The 15,318-nt window shown below is 38.9% G+C and overlaps 1 protein-coding gene across 1 annotated transcript; it reads right to left on the bottom strand.

Annotated features, from left to right (window-relative positions):
• Positions 1-7,845: 7,845 nt before the first annotated feature.
• LOC109176904 lies at positions 7,846-11,164 on the bottom strand. The gene is made up of 2 exons (XM_019326309.1): positions 10,984-11,164; positions 7,846-10,139 (listed from the first exon to the last, which is right to left on the bottom strand). Exon 2 carries the CDS (start codon positions 10,080-10,082, stop codon positions 8,289-8,291), a length of 1,794 nt encoding a protein of 597 aa, XP_019181854.1. The 5' UTR covers positions 10,083-10,139; positions 10,984-11,164; the 3' UTR covers positions 7,846-8,288.
• Positions 11,165-15,318: the final 4,154 nt, after the last annotated feature.

Below are 15,318 nucleotides of genomic sequence, written 5' to 3'. Positions count from 1 at the left end.
TAATAATGTGCACAAACTCACAATGTAAAATAATTAAAAATAAAAAAAATAAAGAGATGTCCAAAGCTGGAGATGCAAGTTTTGAACCTCTAACTTCCACGTTGAAATTGAAATATAATAAACACATATTCCTACCATTTCTTCATGGAATCTTTTAAGTTTAATTGAAAACTTTTAGTTTTTATTTCTAAGTTAACTAGGTAAAAATTAAATATTGGGCCTCTAAAATTTGGGGTCCTATGCGGTAGCCCAGCTTGCACAGCCAAAATCCGGCCCTGTATGCAGTTTTAACATCTCTTAGACAACGAAATTTAAAAAGATGAATAGCCTATTCCTTTGGTTTTATAATTGTATGAATTGGTTTTATGATATGTATCTTATATGGTTTTATGGTTGATACGGGACTTAATGGAGCTCTTCAAATTTATTGGTGCTGCACATTTTTTCTTGACGGGAATGACTTATATGATAAAATATGTTCTTGGAAAAATAGCATTAAAATGACATTTTAAATGACTATTTTGTAGTATAATTATCAGTGGGGTTCACTTCTGATTTGGATCGGGTCAAAGTGGAAGGGGGTGCAAATCAAATCTCAAACTAAGCTTGAAAAGCCTTGATTCAGACCTGAACTCGTGTACGCCAGCACCTGCGGGTACGAATGTCGTTCGGAAATTGGTTGGCCTTGCGGGCACGAAGACAAGAGTTTGACTCTCGTGTGCTGCGGCTGAGCAGCACGAGGGTTCGACTCATGATTCAGCCAAGGCCGAGCTGAAACATCACGAACCATTCGTTGGTTTGGTCTACCAGATTCGTTCTGGACTGCTAGAGATTCAATTCATCCGTTACGGAATTAAATTTGTATTAATTCTAATTTTAAAATTTGAATTAAATATCTAATAATGGTGGATGTTTCAGATGTTACCTGCCATCATGAATGCTGTTAAATCTTCTTCTCCCTATATATGAAGGGAGTAGAGCAGCAGAAATTTGTGAACAAGAGACACAACACACACAACAAGAGATCATAGTTTTCAGCTCCAAAACTCTCTAGTTCTACTCCTTTCTTGCTACTGTGATCTGTCCGTACTCTAGTTCGCCGGGTTCGTTCGTTTGGGTGCTCAAACGTCGAACCGTAGTACGTTTTATCCTGGGAAACCTAGGCTACAACGCTCCTAGCACTTTTGGGAGGTAGCAAATGAGGTTTTAAGGAAAAAGTGTTTCGCTCGACTCGTACTAACCTCTCTTCTTCATCTCCTTTCTTTTGGTTTTTGGGATTATGCTCTAAGCACTAAATCCTTACTCCTTTCTTGTTAGTTGGAATTATAATCTGGAGGATTATAAATTCCATTTTGGTTGATATATATATATATATATATATATATATATATATATATATATATATATATATATATATATAATTTTTTGTAAATCGACTTATTTCAAATTTCACAACAATCTTAAAACTTATTTTATTTTTAATCGACTTGGTATCCCCGATGTGCGCTACGGGATCACCCTTTGTGGAGTGGACGATTGGGGAATGGAACAAGGCACACGGGTTTGAAAGACTACTACGAGATAGGAATAAATAAATTTGTTTCCAATGTATTTTTCTATTTATTTATTTGTTAAACAAATGTTGTAGTATCCTTGTGTTACATTTTTATTATTAAATAAAAATGAATTGTTTCATTTAGTTATTGAATCATGGTACATACGAATTATTTGATGGTAATGTCTAAATGTATGAAATGACTCAATATGGATGCCTAGTGCATCACGTAGCATTATTTGAAAAATGCTAAAATGGCTTAACGGTCGAAACGAAATGTAACAAACACGTTACATGTTGAAATCTCGTAAGGACTTTGGTTCTAGTTCATGGTGAACGATATAGATTTCATGTAAGATCAATTTGTCAAAAATTGGGATAGCTATATAATCGTGAGCGTCACAACTCAAGTGTTGAATATTTTAAATAATATTCTTAGTACGATTATATAAGCTTGATTCAACTAGTCGGAAAATTTGGTTGATTTGATATTGTTAATTATGTTAGAATTAACTAGATAAAAAATTTCAAATTACACTAGTATGAAATTTAATTTGAGACAAGTGACGAAATGTGGCAATTTGCAGCACATTATGAAAGGAGGTTTGGCTAATTGTGTAATTAGCTAATAATTTTAGTGCTAGGTAGCACTGGAATTATAAATTAAGCAACCGAATGTTGCTGTGAGTTTATAATTTAAAGCAATAGAATTTGTTTTGGAATCGGTGCGTTAGTTTGGCAGCAATGATTCGTGCTTGGTATAGCATGATTCGTGCTTCATTCCTAAGCACTGATTCGTGCTTCAAGTTCGAAAGCACTGATTCGTATTTTGGCCTTTCGGTCAAAACTGAATGGATTCGTAAGGGCTAATCTGTTAGCTTCTACGAGATGTGTTAATTGGTAGCACATGTTTATTCTTTATAAGAATAAAAGACAAAACCAAATTAATCGTGGATTAATGCGGTTACGGCGATCGATGTGGTGAACATGAAACACCTATTAGTGATTTCTACGCAAGCATTGGTATTGTACTCGATGGTATGGCACGGTATTCACCTCAATCGAATGTTATTACCGAACATAAATATCAAGACGTTGATAAGTTCGGGTCTACCTTAAAGTGTTTGGGGTGATACAATACTTTGGACAAGTAAGTACCTTTTAAATAATGTTACCCGCATGAAACTCGATAAGGCTTCTTATGGGTTGTGGGCACGTAGGAAGTTTCCCTACTAATACCTAAAATGTGGGGGTGTCTTGCCAAAGGCGTTTGTTGGTTCTTAGTACACGAGTCCTATAGTTTGGATGTACATAGGAACACGATAAATTGAATCAAGAAATTCATCATTCTTTAGAAGATGCATTTCTGTGGAGGTTTAATAAAGGACGTAGCACATTAAAATGAACGTTTGGCGTAGCTATGGTTGGGGGGTATGAAAGAGAACCCAAGCTCAAAGCTAGACGTAGCAAGCGAGCTAGGATTGAAAAATCCTTGGTCCAGATTTTCTGACGTACATGCTAGAATGTGATGCGCATATTCTAACTTGTTTACTAGAAAATGAATCGGATTTTCTGACAAGTGTTGTTAGAAAATGAGCCTCGAACGTATGTAGAAGCTGTGACTTCTATGGATGGAACAATTTGAAAAGAGGCTACAAAAAGTGAAGTAGATTCTATCTTAGATAATTATACTTGGAACTGGTTGTAAAACCTTTGGATCTTAATGGATCACGTGTCGGAAGATAAAAACCGGTTGGTTATATTGAAGTAAATGTCCGGGCTTGTAATTGTAGATTACATGCAACGCTAGTGCCACGGTTACTTCAATATATATTCTCTTGTGATGAGAATAAAATCCATTAGTATGATACTTTCCATAGTCGTTTAGCGAGACTTGGAAGTTCATCGAAATGGATGTATCGCTTTCTTAGTAGACATGGAACGACCTGAGGGTTTTGTGGTTCCACGCTATGGAAAGAAAGTGTATAATTGGTGATATCATTGTATGGTTCGAAACTATTGCCTTAGTATTTGTCATATGGGTTTGGTCATGCATTGATGACCAACGAGTTTAGTATTAACAAAGGTGACAAATGTGTCTACGTAATGTATACGATAGACGGTGATATCACTGTTTGTTTATACACGATAAACTCATCGTGGGTAGTAACGATCAAATGATCAAATCTACCAGGAACATGTTAAATTTGAGATTTGACATGAAGGGCATGGGCTTGGCGGATTTAATCCTTGGGATTAGAATCGTGAGAAGACCGGGTGGTCTGTGATGAGCCAATCTCAGTATGTTGATTGAATCCTTGCTAAGGATGATAATCAAGTGGCTTGGACATCGTTAGATACTAACGTACAACTAGACAATAATCACGGAGATTGTATTTCTCACGGAGAATACGTTCAGATTATTGGTAGTTAAATTGCATCTAATGGGTTGTACTAGGCCGGATATTGCCTTTGCGGTTAACGAACTCGGTAGACATACGAGTAACCCTAATGATACGCACTAGAAGGCAATAGTGAGAGTTATGAGATTTTTAAGGTATGCTCGTGACTTTGGACTGCACTACTATACGTGGGATATCTAGTTGTACTTGGAGAGTACAACACTTTAACCAGATATCAAAGAACGCTAAGTCCATTAAGGGCTACGTGTTTACGTAGGCCAGTGCAGTTGGTTGTATGGAAATTTTTGAAACGATCTGTGATAGCTAAGATCCATGATGGAATCTAAGCTAAGAGCCTTAGACATGTGTCGCCGGAAGGCTGAACGGCTACGCCATTTGTTCGAGGATATTCCTATTTGGAAAAACTCGTACCTCCAATTTGTGAAATGAACGTTCGGCGTAGCTATGGCTGGAGGGTATGAAAGAGAACCCAAGCTCAAAGCTAGACGTAGCAAGCGAGCTAGGATTGAAAAATCCTTGGTCCATATTTTCTGACGTACATGCTAGAATGTGATGCACATATTATAACTTGTTTACTAAAAAATGAACCAGATTTTCTGACAAGTGTTGTTAGAAAATGAGTCTCGAATGTATGTAGAAGTTGTGACTTCTACGGATGGAACAAGGTGAAAAGAGGCTACAAAAAATGAAGTAGATTCTATCTTAGAGAATTATACTTGGAACTGGTTGTCCTTCCTCTTGGTTGTAAAACCTTTGGATCTTAATGGATCACGTGTCGGAAGATAAAAACCGGTTGGTTATATTGAAGTAAATGCCCGGGCTTGTAATTGTAGAACATGCAATGCGAGTGCCACAGTTACTTCAATATATATTCTCTTGTGATGAGAATGAAATCCATTAGTATGATATTTGCCATAGCCGTTTAGCGAGACTTTGAAGTTCATCGAAATGGATGTATCGCTTTCTTAGTAGACATGGAACGACCGGAGGGTTTTGTGGTTCCACGCTATAGAAAGAAAGTGTGTAATTGGTGAGATCATTGTATAGTTCGAAACTATTGCCTTAGTATTTGGCATGTGAGGTTTGATCATTCATTGATGACCAACGAGTTTAGTATTAACAAAGGTGACAAATGTGTGTACATAATGTATACAATAGACGGTGATATCACTGTTTGTCATTTATGCACGATAAACTCATCGTGGGTAGTAATGATCAAATCTACCAGGAACATTTTAAATTTGAGATGTGACATGAAGGGCATGTGTTTGGCGAATTTAATCCTCGAGATTAGAATTGTGAGAAAACAGGATGGTCTGTGATGAGCCAATCTCGGTATGTTGATTGAATCCTTGGTAAGGATGATAATCAAGTGGCTTGGACACCGTTAGATACTAACGTACAACTAGCCAATAATCACGGAGATTGTATTTCTCACGGAGAATATGTTCAGATTATTGGTAGTTAAATTGTATCTAATGGGTTGTACTATGCCAGATTTTATCCTTCATTTTAACACCTACTTCATGCCAAAGCGGACGGAGACCATTTTGACTTAAAATTCAATAGTCGGAGGATCACTTGGATTGCAATTAAAAGTCAAGGAACCAATATAAGAAACGATTATAGTCAGAGGACCATTTTGAGAATTCTCTCTCTCTCTCTTTCTCTCTCTCTCTCTCTCTCTCTCTATATATATATATATATATATATATATATATATATATATATATATTGAGTTTGAATATTTCTTTGAAAATTTTTATTGTTTGATATTTTAATTGCATTTAAAAAACAAGTTTAATAACTTTTGACCAGTATCCTAAAGGAACACAAAAGAAGCAAAAGAAATATTCCGTACTTGAATTGCATGGATTTTATATTTAGGCATTTACATTTGATACTCTTCAATAAATGAAATATCACAACTCTTTTCCAGTTTCTCCTTAATCCATAGGTGTACAATCGCTTTATGCGTAATGATAAGCTTTCCCAACAATTTATTTATGCATCAAATATTACAATGTAATTATTTTAAAATTTTAGTCAATAAAAGGCTTCTTCTTTTTTTTTTTTTTTTTTTTTTTAATATAAAACTCTTACAATGGGTTTAAATAGTTTACTAGTCTTTTAACATGTTATAAGTTTATATCAAATTGATATTGAAAATCTGAACTTAAAGCAACTTATTAATTTGCAAGTTGCAAATTGCAACACACCTACCAGGAATACAAGAAGTGCATGCATCAAAGTATGTTCATGACCTTTATTTTGTATATATACAAAATTATCATTACGTACAGGCTAGGTTCAATGAATATACATCTTTTTAAAGCAAACTTACAATGGCACTATATTATTTACTAATTATACATTTATTATGTCCATTATAACTATTCCTCAAACTTGTAAATCTCATTCATCAATAAATATATATCTAACTTTAAAAAGTATTTCTTGCATGTATTTCAAGAAATTTGTATCTTTCCACATGATATGTATTGCTCGAGCAAAATGGAAAGTAAAAAAAAAAAAAAAAAAAAAAAAAATGTTTGATCAAACAACATAACATGTTAGAGAATGAAAATTACATAAAGACATGTAGTATAACTCTTAATTTTGTTGGTCTATGTTTTTATTTTTAATACATTAGGTTTCACGAGTCGTAGTGTCAGAGTGTACCCCAATACAATTTGAGCTCACACACTGTCATTGGAGCAAGACTTTATGATGATCGGTCAAATTAATTGAGCTAGTCCTTAAGGATTTGTTGGTCTATGTTGAATGTTGTAATAGTACAATTTTTATATCATAGCTTAGGGTTCATCTTGCATTATGGACCCTGATTCAAATATTATATGTATGCAGTTAACATATTGTATACTTGCAATTAACAGTTTATGCTCATGTAAATAAATTGAAGCACATAACATGATAATTATAGAAACATAATATGTTAACTGCGACACATAATATTTTATTTAACTACAGTTAACATATTATGTATCTGTAGTTATCATGTTATATATCTTCAATTTATTTATCAATACATAAACTGTTAATTGCAAGTACAAATGCAAAATAGACTATGATCCATGGTGTAATTTGCCGTTAGAGTATACCAATTGAACACCTTCAGCCTTCATATGTTGACCAAAGAGGACAGACAGTCAGACACATTTAACTATATTAACTGTTGTTCTGTTCTTAGAGGATACCAATTGAATATCACCACCACTAGCCGCCATACGTTGACCAAAGAAGACGGCCGGAAACTGCGAACAAACAACGTGCTCTGATGTGAACACAACTTGCTTTGTTAGTTGTTGGATTTGACACCTTTGACCGATATCCAAGGTCGCAATACTACGTGTATTTTTATTATCTACTTTCAACTTTTACTTTCACACTTAAAATGTAAACACTTGTAATGGAACCCACTGCCTCAAGTCAGGTAAAAATTAAGAGTACATATAGTAGAACTCTCTATTTATTTTGTACTTTCCCGTGTGTTTCTTTTCTTTTGAGTTTGCGAGAGACTAAGACTACGAGATATTGGACAAAAGTGCCGAGTCTGACAGCAAGTCAGGTTGAGTCTATTAGCGCCACTACATTTTCGAAAGACAGGATGCTGGATTTGACCCTTCACCAACTTTCGTCGAATAATCCCATAGTCACCAATTGCTGGTTGAATTCGACCCATCACCAGCTTCCACCCAATAGTGCTCTAGTTGGTTAAGGAATGCCCAATAAAGAATCAAAAACTGTGTTAAGAGTGGGAGCCAGTACCTGTACACTGTTTTTTGAAACATTAAACATAGACTACTACAATCACATATATGACAGAAATGAGAATCACTATGATTATTACTTGTAACTAAAACTTTCAACTTTTGTATATATCAATCAATGAAACTCAACCATTAAGCACATTTTATATATATATATATATATATATATATATATATATACACCATCCCTAACATGGTGAACTTAGAAACTTATAAAGAACATGCAAGTGTATACATCTATAAACAAATGTTGCTGTCATATAATTGGGTAAATTTTCGTGTAAATGCTAGATACTAGGTCCCGCTCCCTTGCTAAGCTGCGCGGATGTTTGGACGCCACAAGATGTGTCATTTTACATTGCGACAAATTTGTGATGTACCTAACGTCCCGGTCTAAGGGCTGAAGCTGAACATGTTGAGAAGTCACGTCCCATTAGGCAGGCGACGAACAATGTCTTACTGCACCTCTTGGAAGGCCCTCCCGATGTTGTATGCCCCTTTAACCCCTCGAGATGCTGTTTAGTCATACAAATAGTCATCAAAAGTTCTAATGCTGCTGCATTCCTCGATTGCTTTGGCGTTGAGCTCTCTGCTGTATCTCCACACATAGTTCAAACCAACAAGGAGCTCGGTGATTGTTGCTTCTGTTTTTGCCTGGTTTGCATAGTAAAGAGTTTGCACGAGGAGCACATTTGCTCTCGAGACAAAGCTCTGGTGCTCGAAACTTCGCTCGGACTGCCATCTGATCATGTGATGAGCGAGGGGAGCAAGCCACTCCAATATTCCCAACATTGCCTCGTTCCATTCTTCTGCAAGGGCTGTGTCATATCCCGATGAACTCAAACTCTTTGCATATGGCTTTAGTTTTGCCCTGAGGGCTGCTCTTATGCTACCGGGCAACATGTTGTACAGGTCCTCTCGAGCATCTTGCCCTATCAAATGCGGGGACGCAACAAATTTCTCGATTACGATGATAACATTTGCGTAGTGCAGTGCTAAAGCAGCAGCCCCGAGACTGCCAGGAGGCGCGTTAATCAACCTTCTTTTTGAGTCGAACTTGAATGCATTACTGAAAACCGAATTGCTCTGTACGGGTATGTCCATACTAACACCTTGGTTTAAATGCAAAGCTCCAGAACAAGAATCGACTGGATTTAGATAACAGTCACTCACCGGAGAACCATTTCCACCCATAACGCAGCCTTTCAGAGGTCCTATAGTGGCCAACTTATTGGCTTTTGAAGTTTGGGTTTTTCCTTGTAAACTCCCCGAATGTTCGTGAGACTGCCACCACTTAATGCCAGATTTTTTAGGTCGAGACTTTTCTGTTGACATCCCAAGCGGACCTGAGTAGAAGTTAACTGATTTATTTCCTCCGGAAATCGGGTGTGCTGTGGAAGAAGGATTTCGGGGAGGGTCTGAACAAAAGGCGTTTGTGTTGGTCGTTTTTGGAATTGGCCCAGATTTAGTGAGAAGACTCTCGATGGGTTCTGAAGAAAATCTAGAGAGACTACTCTCAGTCGGGTGAATAGATGATTGTGAATGTGCAACTGACTGGCTGCGATGAATATGGTCAGATTCAAGAAGTTTTAATTTTTTCACTTCCTGATCACCGGCAGGATTGATTCCAAAAACATGCCCGACCCTACTGAATATAGTGAACACCGATCTTGCCAACAGACAAACCGTGTAATCATAGCTCCTGTTCCAAAGAGAAACCTCTTTAAGATACTTCACTTCCTGTTGCTTTCGTGAAACGTTCTTCTCGTATTCAACTAAAGCAATGTTATCTGCATCACCACCCTTCATTCTCCTCAAAGTCTGCTCAAGATCCGAAAGCGTTTCCATTTCTTGGTACAAATTCGCGTTGGTCTCCATAAACCACTCCATCTTTTTAACTTTTCGGTCCATCTTCTTCCACGTGAATTGCCAGCCATATGGATCAGCACCAGTTTTAAGCAGCTCGTTGAAGGCTAGATCGAAGCTCTTCAAGAACGGATCGCTGCACTTCTTTGCAAGCCTAGTAACAACCATTGCCACATTTCTCAAATTTTCATTCATCTCACGGCATATTAGCCTTGCAATATAAATATCGTCTTCTGATACAAGCTTTTTGATGCCAACCGAATTCATTACCTCATACCTTAACCTCGCCACCTGCTTATCACCGAGAGACTGCCATAGATGAACCAGCTTAGACATCAAGCTCGCCACTTCAAACGCCAAAACTCCTATTAGCTGCTTCTCGGTAGCACTGTCATGCTTCTTCTTCTTTGTTTTCCAAAGATTACGAAACCAAGACTCAGCAACCATGTTTACGATACTGACCTCAAGCCCACCAGCCGCTGTTATCGTTTACAAATCAGAAAACTGAAATACAAAAAAAACATAACACACTTAACCATCAGCATAATAAACTAAAAAAAACAAAAGTAAAATATCAGCCACCAGCTGCAACAGGACTAATTCTAAATAAAATTAGAGAAAATTGTACTTTTCGTCCCTAAGTAGTAAGGTAATTGTAGGATTCGTCCTACTTGTTGGCCATGCTCACCTCTCATCCCTAAGCTATAAGTTAGGTTGCAAATTTCGTCCTTTTTCTAACAGATCATGCTCACTTTTCATCCTTAAGCTATAACTGACATTGCAAATTTCGTCCTTTATATTTTTGTTAGAAAAAGGACGATATTTGCAATGTCAGTTATAATTTAGAGATGAGAACTAGCACGATTAACAAGAACGAACCCTACAATTACTCTATAACTTAGGGACGAAAAATTGCAATTTTCTCATAAAATTATACTGTTTGCTTGATACAAACTGATTAGAAGTAATTCCATTGCCTCCATGTCTCAAGAGGAAACACTTCCTTTCCTCAACAAATGAAACCTTTTCAAAATTATATTCCTTAAAATTAATTTGACATTCCTCCTCTCAAGCATGCTAAATAGTACAAAGCCACATAGAACAAATAATTTAGCATAACAAAAATGAACAAATTCATGTGTACTGATTAAACTTTCAAAAGATTCAACCCAAATTAAAACACTCAGTATTCAATAATTACACATACACTAAGCGACAATAAATAAATAACAAATTTTTAATCCTAAAAAATTCAGAAATTTGATAAGATCAAAACTTTGCACAGGGGGGGATCAAAACAGAAGGGGAATAATTAAATGGAAAGATTAAGAGAAAACTGGGAACTCACTGATTATTTGAGAAGAAAATGAAATGAAAAACTAGCAAATCAAATCACAATTCACAAGTCATCCGTTTTGTGTGCCGCTCGTGTGGGTGGATGAGAATGGAAATGAGGATTTGAGAAAGGAGAAGAAGAAGAAGAAGGCGCAGGGAAGACTGGAGTCCACACGCAGCCAAGCCAAGAAGCCAAATTGTATACAAAAAGAGAAAAACCGAGTGGAGTTTTTATCTTATTCTCAAATGACCCCAACATTTTATCCTTTTTATTGTTTATGTCCAATCCCTTACATTTCTAATATTCTTGTAACAAAAGGTGAAATTGCCTATCCCAAGCGTCATCACATCTCGTCCCGACAGGATTATGAAAGGATAATTTGTACAAGCTTAACTCAATCGTTTAGTAGACAGTATTTGAGAAAGAAAAAATCAAGCTTCAAACCTTGGCGGTGACAGTATAGGGATTATGTCCAAAGTTGACAAATTCCTTGTGTGTACCGATATTTGATCATGTATGCTAAGTCATTGAGTTATTATGATTTACATCTTCTCAAATGCTCTGTCGGGTCGGAGGTAACACCCAATGTATTAACTTTATAAACTCACTTTGCCCATTTCAACAACAAACAAATTTTTACATTATTACATTTAAATTTAATATTTACTAAATGAATATTTAATTGGATGATGTAATTTGAAATAAAATCAATAATTAATGAATCATTTATTATAAAATTGAAAGTCGCGATAAAATTTGACAGGTCAACCGTCAATGGACCATTTTTTGTCCAATTAAAAATTGTCGATAAAAAATAGTAAATGACAATAGCTAATGGAGTATTCCTGAAATTAACTCAAATCCTTAATTAATTATACGTCTGCTAAATTTTGTTAAATTCATTATCATAAATGACATTTATCATTCATTTAACTAATAAGATTAATCTCTCTCTAGATTTTCTCTAGGGTTTTTGCGTTTTCTACTAGGGTTTTCTTAGGTTTTCAACGGTGATCGGTTCTTCCTGTCCGGACGATGGCCGGAGACGTTGCTATGGATGACGATTTCATTAGGCGTGAGGAGGAGACGAACGGAGCTTTGGATGAACGGTCCGGCGGAGGGCTGTCGGATGGGGCTGTTTTGCGCCGAATGGGAGAAGGGGGGAAAGGGATGCGGCGAAACGGTGGAGGGAGTTTGGTTGGGAGGCAGATTGGGAATACCGAAGTAAGGGGGAGTTTGGTTGGGAGTCACATAGAAAACATGCAGCGTGAAAAAGGGGGAGGGGATAAGGGCGGTGGAGTTGGTTGGCGTGAGGAGTTATTGGATGGAGAAGGTGGTAGAATGGTGAGTGACGAGGTGGGCAGTTTGGAGGGAAGGGGGACGGGCAGTGGGGGGCAGCGAGGAAGGGAGGAGGGGGGGCAGTACGGAAGGCGGGGGTGGGGGCGGGTGTGGCGGAATTGACGGATAGGTGGGCGGATTGGGCACTGCGGGAGGAGGAGGGTGCGGTGTTTATGCCGGAAGGGGAGGATGACGGGGTTGAGGGAGGTGGGGAAGGTGAGGAGGAGACATGGAGGGTGGTCGGACGCTTTTTGACGCAAAAGTTAATTAAACTGGATTTTATGAGGCAGGTTTTAGCGTCTGTTTGGCAACCGGTGCGTGGTGTACAGGTAACGGAGATCCAACGGGGTTTGTTCTTGTTTGTTTTTTTTCCATAAGACAGATATGGAGTATGTGCTGAATGGAGGACCCTGGGCTTTTGAGAATAATGCTCTTGTGTGTCGGGAGGTGTTGGATGGGGTGAATCCTGTGGATGTAGAGCTGGATATGATTGACATGTGGGTACAATTGCATGATATGCCGAGGGGATACACGTCACATGCAATTCTGGAACAGGCAGGGAATTTTTTGGGCTCTTTTGTTAAGCATGATGAGCGGTTTGAAGGGGCGCCATGGCTAACTTTTCACCGTATTCGGGTGTCAATTTCGGTTGATAGACCGCTTCGAAGGAGGATGAGGTTGATGAAGAGGGATGCGACTACAGCATGGGTCAATTTCAGGTATGAACGACTGCATAAGTTTTGTTACTTTTGTGGTTGTATGGGTCACTTGCATACTTTCTGCATACACGCTAGGGAGGCTGGAATTCCGGTCGAAAGGTACCTGTACGGTCCGGATATGCGAGCTGGTAGGTCCCGGAGCGCTCCTAGAGCAGTTGGGGATAGCTGGCTCGTGCCGGTTGGCGGGAAACCACGGCCACTGGGAATCAAGCCACGTGTTGTTGGGTCAGTGGATGGGGGACAGGGAAGTGGGGGTGTCACACCCACGAGTATGTATGAGGATGAGGTGGTGGTGGCTACGGCGAAGCGTCGTAGGCATGGGACGGAGGGGGGAGAGGATAATGGAAATGATGAGGTAACAATTGCTGCTGTTCCAAAAAACTTGTCCATGGCGGGAGCTGGTGTCCAGCCCCGCCCATCAACATGAGTACTTTGAGCTGGAACTGTTGTGGCTTGGGCAATCCACGCACAGTTCGACAGATTGTGGGACTAGCGTCCAGTAAGAAGCCTGATTTTGTATTTTTGATGGAGACCAAGGTGCCACGGGTACATGCAGAACGGATCCGTGTTACGCTTGGGTATGAGGGTTTATTTAATGTTGATAACGATGGATTGAGCGGAGGAATGGCACTTTTATGGAAAAAGAATAATACGGTAAGGCTATTAAGCTACTCGCAGAGTCATATGGATGTGGAAGTAAGCTTGTTTAATAAGTTATGGCGCATGACATGTATCTATGGTATCCCCGAACGCAATAGGCGGGAGGAGACATGGGATTTACTTGGCACTCTGAAGAATAGATCCTTGTTGCCCTGGGTGGTGATAGGGGACTTTAATAATCTCCTATATCAGCATGAGAAGAAGGGGGGAAATCCGTATCCTAATAGTCTGTTACGGGGTTTCGGAGAAGCTGTGGACGACTGTGGTTTGATGCAAATGCCAATGAGAGGCCACCAATTTACGTGGCAAAAGGGAAAGGGGACGCCGAATTGGATATAGGAAAGGTTGGACAAGGCTCTAATAACAAATGAGTGGGGTCTGATGAATGAGAATGCATGGTTGGAGAACATTCGAACCCGGGCCTCGGATCACTCGATCCTTTTCCTCAATATTAATGCGACCTGCATGCCAAGGGGAAGGGGGCCGCGGAGATTCAGGTTTGAGATGGCTTGGCTGTTAGATGAGGGGTGCAAAGAAGTAGTAGAAGCCGCCTGGCATGAGGGGAGAACGGAGGGATTGCTGCATTGTCAGCAGTTGTGTGGGGAGAAGTTAATGTGGTGGGGGGGAGACCAGTTTCATAAGTTCGGAAAACGAATTAACCAGCTACAACAGAGGCAGGATTCCATACGGAATAGGCGAGATTTGGAAGCACTAACTGAGTACCAGCAGATTGAGAATTCCCTGAAACGAATAGAGGCCCAGGAGGATGTGTTCTGGAGGCAGCGAGCCAAGCAGCACTGGCTACGTGGGGCTGATGCAAACACAAAATTCTATCACAGGTATGCCTCGGCTCGTAGGAAAAATAATTTTATTTCTAGTATTAAATGTGATGCTGGTAACTGGGTGGAGGGAGATGATATGCATTCCACTATATTAAATTACTTTGATAATATTTTTGCCTCTAATGGATTGAGCTGTGATGACCCGCTATTTGAGATCCTAAGCCCACGGGTCACGTTAGAACAGAATATGATGCTAGACCGCCCTTTTGAAACTGGTGAGGTTAAAGAGGCTCTTTTTTCAATGTATCTGGATAAGGCACCGGGTCTGGATGGCTTAAACCCGGGTTTCTACCAGCAGTTTTGGGAGATAGTGGGAGGAGATGTATCTGGCTTTATAATGAATGCTTTGAATTCCTGTGTATTCCCCGAGGGGTTGAATGATACTAACATTGTTTTGATCCCTAAGAAAGAGATGCCTGAGACAGTTGCAGATTTAAGGCCGATTGCGTTGAGTAATGTCATTTACAGAGTTTTGGCCAAGATGATAGCAAATAGGATGAAAACACTTATGGGAGGATTAATATCAGAATCCCAGAGTGCTTTTATTCCGAGAAGGCTGATTACTGACAACATCTTGGTGGCGGCAGAGGTGGGGCATTATCTGAATAGAAAGCAATGTGGTGTAGTGGGTTGGAGTGCATTGAAGCTAGATATGTCAAAGGCCTATGACAGAATGGAGTGGAACTTTCTAGAAAGGATGCTGACTGTTATGGGCTTTAGTGAGAAGTGGATAAAGCTCATTATGCTGTGTGTAACGACTGTTAACTATACTGTAATGGTCAATGGTA

This window comes from Ipomoea nil, unplaced genomic scaffold, assembly GCF_001879475.1.
Source record: "Ipomoea nil cultivar Tokyo-kokei standard unplaced genomic scaffold, Asagao_1.1 scaffold0761, whole genome shotgun sequence".
NCBI lineage: Eukaryota > Viridiplantae > Streptophyta > Magnoliopsida > Solanales > Convolvulaceae > Ipomoea > Ipomoea nil.
This window is presented reverse-complemented; position numbering and strand designations above follow the sequence as displayed.